The sequence below is a fragment of the Clinocottus analis genome, unplaced genomic scaffold, assembly GCF_023055335.1.
Source record: "Clinocottus analis isolate CAN_PGR_092001 unplaced genomic scaffold, fCliAna1.0.p SCAF_20, whole genome shotgun sequence".
Classification (NCBI taxonomy): domain Eukaryota; kingdom Metazoa; phylum Chordata; class Actinopteri; order Perciformes; family Cottidae; genus Clinocottus; species Clinocottus analis.
This window is the reverse complement of record NW_027175932.1, coordinates 360,796-368,295: the sequence shown is the minus strand read 5'-3', so window position 1 is coordinate 368,295 and position 7,500 is coordinate 360,796. Positions and strand designations below refer to the sequence as shown.

The 7,500-nt window shown below is 50.2% G+C and overlaps 2 protein-coding genes across 5 annotated transcripts in view; both read left to right on the top strand.

The window, feature by feature from the left end:
- mansc1 (MANSC domain containing 1) overlaps positions 1-3,778 on the top strand; it is a 5,627-nt gene extending 1,849 nt beyond the window's left edge. For both annotated transcript variants that reach the window (XM_068586269.1, XM_068586270.1), the window contains 3 exons: positions 455-733; positions 1,146-1,286; positions 1,911-3,778. In XM_068586269.1, the coding sequence (XP_068442370.1) occupies positions 455-733; positions 1,146-1,286; positions 1,911-3,097 (1,607 nt within the window). In that variant the 3' untranslated portion in view covers positions 3,098-3,778. The remainder of the gene's footprint in view (positions 1-454; positions 734-1,145; positions 1,287-1,910) is intronic.
- A 1,195-nt stretch (positions 3,779-4,973) lies between these two features.
- lrp6 (low density lipoprotein receptor-related protein 6) overlaps positions 4,974-7,500 on the top strand; it is a 13,552-nt gene continuing 11,025 nt past the window's right edge. For 2 of the 3 annotated variants that reach the window (XM_068586267.1, XM_068586266.1), the window contains exons 1-2: positions 4,974-5,420; positions 6,436-6,841. In XM_068586267.1, coding sequence (XP_068442368.1) covers positions 5,366-5,420; positions 6,436-6,841 — 461 coding nt within the window. In that variant the 5' untranslated portion in view covers positions 4,974-5,365. Of the gene's footprint in view, positions 5,421-6,435; positions 6,842-7,500 lie in introns of those variants that run through there. The other variant, XM_068586268.1, reaches the window with a different exon arrangement.

Below are 7,500 nucleotides of genomic sequence, written 5' to 3'. Positions count from 1 at the left end.
CTTCTTCTTCTTCTTCTCCTTCCTTCTGTCTCCCGGAGGAGCGACGTCCATTTTTAGATTTCTATTTTTTGATGTTTCTAATTCGGTCCTGCGTCTGTCAGCTGAGACATCAGACTGAGTGTCAGAAATAACCTTCTTTATTCTTTCTCCTGAAAGCACCGGCGTGTTACTGTTCACTGTTAACCAGGAAGCACGCCGTGGTGCGTTCAGGCGCTTCATTCCTAACGTGGACATTACATCGCTGTTCAAGTTTATTAAATACCAACAACAAATATCACGCTTCCACGACTTGATATCGGAGTTAAAAGATCTTTAATAACTTGAATATCACCACGTCACATGAACGCAGCGTCATACATAAAGCATGTAAAGTATACACTAATACATGTTAGAATACTAGTGTGACAGTACAAAGTACCACATTCAGCTCTGAGTCACCTCCTCCTCTGCGCAGGTCGAGTGCCTCCCTTGTTTTTCCTCACAGACTTCAGACCCGCTATGACTCCTCCTGCGTACACGCTGCCCTCCTATTGGACGCTTCTGCTGCTGCTGCTGATGACATCACTTCCTGTGTCCGCCGTGGAGCCCGAGACGTGTTTCTCCCGGCAGCACCAGAGCGCCATCGTGAACGTCCGGCAGGCGATGACCCGGCCGGCGGCGGCGATGGAGGCCCGCGCGGTGCGGACCGAGAGGGACTGCGTGCTCGCCTGCTGCTCGGAGGACGTGAAGCCAGGTGAGCCCTGGACACCCCAGGTGCCCCACGGCACCTGCACCTGCACCCGCACCTTCACCTGCACCTTCACCCGCACCTGCACCTGCACCCGCACCTTCACCTGCACCTTCACCCGCACCTGCACCTGCACCCGCACCTGCACCTGCACCTGCACCTGCACCCGCACCTTCACCCGCACCTGCACCTGCACCCGCACCTGCACCTTCACCTGCACCTGCACCTGCACCCGCACCCGCACCTTCACCTGCACCTTCACCCGCACCTGCACCTGCACCCGCACCTGCACCTGCACCTTCACCCGCACCTGCACCTGCACCCGCACCTGCACCTTCACCTTCACCTGCACTTTCACCTGCACCTGCATATGTCTACATCCATATAAACTCTCTCCACCGGTTCTGTGCTTCTGAAGGCGCCAAATGCAACATGGCCGTGTTCAACGGCAACAAACACGGCGGCGACGACAACTGCTTCCTGTTCCACTGCCAGACGGAGCAGGACTGTCCTCTGATGAAGGCCCAGGACGGCATCAACACCTACGACATCTACAAGGGTGAGGCACCTGCCCAGGTACTCTGTTCTCTACCTGTACAGCTACTCTGTTCTCTACAGGTACTCTGTTCTCTACAGGTACTCTGTTCTCTACCTGTACAGCTACTCTGTTCTCTACAGGTACTCTGTTCTCTACCTGTACAGGTACTCTGTTCTCTACAGGTACTCTGTTCTCTACCTGTACAGGTACTCTGTTCTCTACCTGTACAGGTACTCTGTTCTCTACAGGTACTCTGTTCTCTACAGGTACTCTGTTCTCTACCTGTACAGCTACTCTGTTCTCTACCTGTACAGCTACTCTGTTCTCTACCTGTACAGGTACTCTGTTCTCTACCTGTACAGCTACTCTGTTCTCTACCTGTACAGGTACTCTGTTCTCTACCTGTACAGGTACTCTGTTCTCTACCTGTACAGGTACTCTGTTCTCTACCTGTACAGGTACTCTGTTCTCTACCTGTACAGCTACTCTGTTCTCTACCTGTACAGGTACTCTGTTCTCTACCTGTACAGCTACTCTGTTCTCTACCTGTACAGGTACTCTGTTCTCTACCTGTACAGCTACTCTGTTCTCTACCTGTACAGGTAGATTAGTGATGTTAAAGTTCATCGTCCTGTTTCTTAACAGGTTTGATTCATCCGACTACAGTGAGATCTCTGACGTCCACCATGGAACAAACCTCCACCACACCAACAACAACAACAACAACAACAACAACAACAACAACAACAACAACACAAAGTACAACAGCAACAACACAAAGTACAACAACAACACCAACAACAACCACAGCTCCCACCACCACCACCCAGGCTCCTCCCACCACAACAGCCCCTCCTCCCATCCTCATCCTCGCCACCCTGCCTCCGGTGCCTCCAGCTCCGTCCACCTCCACCTCAGCTTCTACCACTTCCACCACCAAGAAGACCAACAAAACCAGCAGGAAGCAAAACAAAATGTTCAAGAAGATTAAGCCTCATCCCGTCAGCACCTCCACCACCTCCACCACCTCCACCACCTCACCTGCTGTTGCTAACAGGGAGGCTGCACCAAGAACTACTGACAAACCACAACCCAACACTGAAACTACTACTACTACTACTGCCCCAACCACTACTACCACTACTACTACTGTTGCTCCTACCACTACTACTACTACCACCACTACCACTACTCCTACTACCACTACTCCTACCACCACTACCACTACTCCTACCACCACTACTACCACCACTACCACTACTCCTACCACCACTACTACCACCACTACCCCTACTCCTACTACCACCACTACCACTACTCCTACTACCACTACTACCATCACTACCACTACTCCTACCACTACTACCACCACTACCACTACTCCTACTACCACTACTACCATCACTACCACTACTCCTACTACCACTACTACCACTCCTACTACCATTACACCAACCACCACCACCACCACCACTACTACTCCTCCTCCCACCTCCACCACCACTCCTCCAGTTCCCTCTACGACCCCCACCATGAAGTCGTCCCCCACGAGAACGACTCCATCGACCAGTCTGGTCATCGTCCCCCAAGGCGCTGACCAGTCCTCCCAGTCCTCCCAGTCCTCCCAGTCCGCCCTCCAGAACTCCAGCGTTGGTCAGGGGAAGGCGGCGGCGACGCGCGGGGCGCTGAAGAGCGGCGTGGTGGCGTTCATGGTTTTGGGGCTCGCCGTGCTCACGCTGGCTCTGGCCGTCGGCGGCCGGAAGGCGATGGAGTCCTTCGACAGGCGGCACTACACCAGACTGGAGCTCAACGACCTCCACTACGAGGTGTGAGGGCGGGGCAAGGTCACCGGGGGCGGGGCAAGGTCACACGGAAGTTACGTGTCCACGGAACGGGACAAGTTTACTCTGAAGTTACGTGTACTCAGAAGTTACGTGTCCACGGAACGGGACGAGGTCCCGCGGTAGCTCCGTGTGACCTCGTCTCCGTCTCACGGAGCGTCCGGAGAGCCGTGGAGAATACTCCGTCCTGATTGGCTGACGTTTCCGTAACCACACAGCGTGACCCCGGGTCGTACTGCTGCTCTGCGGCGTGGAGGGAACCCGTGCGTTCTTTGCGTTCTCTGGAGAACGCGTCGCAGCTCGTGACTTCCTGAGAACGTTTTTACTGCCGCGCTGAAGATTTAAAAAGCGCCAGACGCAGATATTTAATCTGCTCGGCTGCAATAAAATAAAATAAAAAAGTGCAACACGTGACAAATCAACGTCATCACGACGACGAAATAATGAAATCACATTTAATCATCACAATAAATATCTTCACGATGTTTTGACTTTCTTCTCTTTTCACTTTGTTGAATATTTGTTTCTCGTTCAAAAGAAATGTTTTAATCACAATGTTGTTGTTTTAACTGGATACCAGATTGTTCCTGATGAGCCACGGGACAGAAACTGCTTTAGTTCAATGATAATATGATAAGTTATGATAATAATAAACAGAATGAATGTGGAGAAGCTGAAGGCTTTGATCTCTTATTGATTAACTGATCAGCTGATTGAACAACAAACTGCAATACTTTATTCCCTGAATCTCAGGAAGCCTGTGAGGAGGCCGGAGACTCTTCTTCCTCTTCTTCCTCCTCATCTTCCGCCTCCTCCGCCCCCCCCCCCCTCCCCCCCTGCATGTCTGGACTCACTGTGCTGCTTTTTGTATCCGGTTAACATTTTAAATCTTTAACACTCTTTTGTGTTTTAAGTGATTTTTGATAAATATGTAAAGTTTCTTTTTGAATAATGCTTGTTTTTCATAAGCGGCGCACTATTTTCATAAGAAGAGTGTTTGTATCGGTGTGACCAGCAGGGGGCAGCAGCAGCCTGCCGCCAGTGATTATTATTATTATTATGATTATTAATATTATTACTAACGTGGTGACAGTCTCGTTTTGTGATGTGATGCTTTTTGCATAAGTTTGGAAATTTGATGTTTTGTTCTTGTAAAGATTAAAAATGTGATTTTTGACAAGTTGTCGTTGTTTTACTAAAGATAAGATTATTACTATTATTATTATTACACTGTGGAAAACTGTTTGAGGTTATGATTTTTATCTTACTTATAGAGAAAAAAAGAATATATATATACAGACAAAAAGATTATTTTGACTTTCTATTGATCTTTCCATTAAAGTACTTGCTTTTACTTTTACATGTTAAATGTATCAAAACATTCATATTTAAACTGAAGGGAAATGAACATTAATTTATATTTTAGACGTTCTCACATGTTTGAGATATTATTGAGACTTTTATCATAGTTTAAAGTGAAATCTGAAAGTTTATTGTGTTTTTTTTATTTGTCACTTTTTTTTTTTTTTTCAGACTTTGAGTTCTTCCTCAGATTCGTCAAACTTTTCCCCCAGAAATCCGACTTCCGGACCAGACCGCTCAATGAGTTTTACCTGTTTAACACAAATGAGGGAATTAAACGTAAGCAGACACGTTTTCTCTGAACTTAAACATCACCACTGCGTCCATCTCGGGGTCGTCCTTCATTCGGCTCTCTCTATCTTCTCTGGACTCCATCGGTGACACCGGGAGGAGAGCTTTGACTCCCGGTGAACCGCGACTCCGTCATAAACTAGTCCCGCAGGAATGTGCGCGTGTGAAGGAGCCGAACTACGGCTTCATTCCGCGGCTCACTCCTGCGGTTTGTGTCCGGGGTCTGGGCGCTCTGCGGCGGGCAGGAACGTGCTTCTCTCGGGGCTGTGAACGTGATCTTTTCGGCTGCAGAGCGTGAAATGTGAGCAACAATAGAAAGCTGGTATAGGAGGAGGAAGAGGAGGAAGAGGAGGGGGCAGCTTCCTCACAGCGGAAGGAGACGACGGATCTCCTGCAGGACAATGTGAGGCTCGGAGGGAGCGGACCATGGACGCGGGGACCGTTTGACGCCGTGTTTTGCAGCTCGGATCTCTGCACAGATACAGTCGTTCGTGAGGGGGGAAATCCGCGTGTTCGATTCCCGGAGGAGCGAGAGACCGAGGCCGCAGAGCCGATGGGAGCAGCCCGCTGAGGAGCCGCGGCTCCGGGCCGAGAGACGGGAGGAAGATGGGTGTCGCGCTCGGGAGCCTGTTGTTGTGCTCGCTGTGGCTGCTGGCGCGAGGTGAGGGCCGGGGGACGCGGGGGCGAGCGCGGGGACACGGGGACGAGCGCGGGGACACGGGGACGAGCGGGGACTCACAGCCGGGACAAGAGGCTCCTACCGGGGGAGCTCTGGAGCCGAGTCCCGGGGCCGAGGCCCGCTCTCTCTCTCTCGGTGTGTCTCTATGTCTCTCTCCCTCGTGTCTCTCTCTCTCTCTCTCTCTCTCTCTCTCTCTCTCTCTCTCTCTCTCTCTCTCTCTGCGTGTGTGTGGTTGTCTATGTTTCTCTCTCTCTCTCTGTTAATTCACTTCTATTCAATTCAAATAGCTTTATTGGCACGAATGTTAAAAAAGACAGTATAGCCAAAGGATTACAACAACAAAGATTACACTAAATTCTCTCTCTCTCTCTCTCTCTCTCTCTCTCTCTCTCTCTCTCTCTCTCTCTCTCTCTCTCGTAGCTAGCTGCTAGCTGTTAGCTGCTCTTGTTTTATAATAAAAGCGCAGTTAGCTTCTGTCAACAATCGTGTAAACCCCATTAAACCCTCCACGGAGCCGTAAACCCTCCACGGAGCCGTAAACTTCTCACTTTACGTCACTTATCGCGGTTTGCATGCTAACGGCTCACGTTAGCGCAGATAGCAGCTGTTAGTGTTAATATTACTGTTGGTTATTGGTGTTAAAATCACAACTTACTGCATTACGTTGTAATGTTAAGATTCCAGCCACACTGATTATTGTTATTATAATTATTGTTATAAACTTAACACACAAGATCCTCCTCATCCTCCTCTTCATCACCAGCTGAGAATCTCTTTGACTGTTACAGTGTAATGTGTGTATTCTGTGTACTCTCCCGGTGTAATGTGTGTACTCTCCCCAGTGTAATGTATGTATTCTGTGTACTCTCCCCAGTGTAATGTGTGTATTCTGTGTACTCTCCCCAGTGTAATGTGTGTATTCTGTGTACTCTCCCCAGTGTAATGTGTGTATTCTGTGTACTCTCCCCAGTGTAATGTGTGTACTCTGTGTCCTCAGGCGTGCCCCTGCTGCTCTATGCTAACCGGCGGGACCTGCGCCTGGTGGACGCCGGTCAGCTGAAGGCCAACGCCACGGTGCTGGTGGGCGGGCTGGAGGACGCGGCGGCGGTGGACTACGTGTACTCGCAGGGCCTGGTGTACTGGAGCGACGTGAGCGAGGAGGCCATCAAGCGCACTGTCTTCAACCGGTCGGGGCCCGCCGGCGCCGCTGCGGTCCAGACCGTGGTCCCGGGTCTGGCCTCCCCGGACGGACTGGCCTGCGACTGGCTGGGGAGCAAACTGTACTGGACGGACTCAGAGACCAACCGGATCGAGGTGGCCGAGCTAGACGGGTCCTTGAGGAAGGTTCTGTTCTGGCAGGAGCTGGACCAGCCCAGGGCTATCGCTCTGGACCCGGAGCGAGGGTGAGTCTGAGGGGCCGGGGTTTCTGGGGGGTTCAGAGGGTTCTGGTCCCACTTCAGTTGTGGGTCTTGGTGAGTCGATGGAACCCAGGACAAGAGGATGAAGGAGTCCTGTAATGAATTCATGTTTATTTAAATGTTCTTCCTCGTGTCTCTGGTTCTTTTCATGGAGTCTTCCTCCGTTTGATCCTGAGATGAAGGTCTGCCGCTCAGAGAGACGCTTCCTGTTGTACCTGCAGCACGAGCTGAATGCTGCTCATTGATTAGAGGTCATTGATTGATTATTGGTATTCATAGAGGCATTCTGTTCTAGTTTGTTATGTTTTTAAATCAGCTGTTTTTATCATTAACTCTGGTGCTGAAAGTCTTCAGATGACAAGTTTACAGATGTTCTGTGAACGTGTGGAGTCAGACATGTTCTGGTTCATGCTTACGTTTGTCAGCAGAACTAGCTGCTAGCTGTTTGAGCTGTCAGCTGACTAGCTGTTTGAGCTGTCAGCTGACTAGCTGTTTCATATGTTAGCTGACTAGCTGTTAGCTGACTAGCTGTTTGAGCTGTTAGCTGACTAGCTGTTTGAGCTGTTAGCTGACTAGCTGTTTCATATGTTAGCTGACTAGCTGTTTCATATGTTAGCTGACTAGCTGTTTGAGCTGTTAGCTGA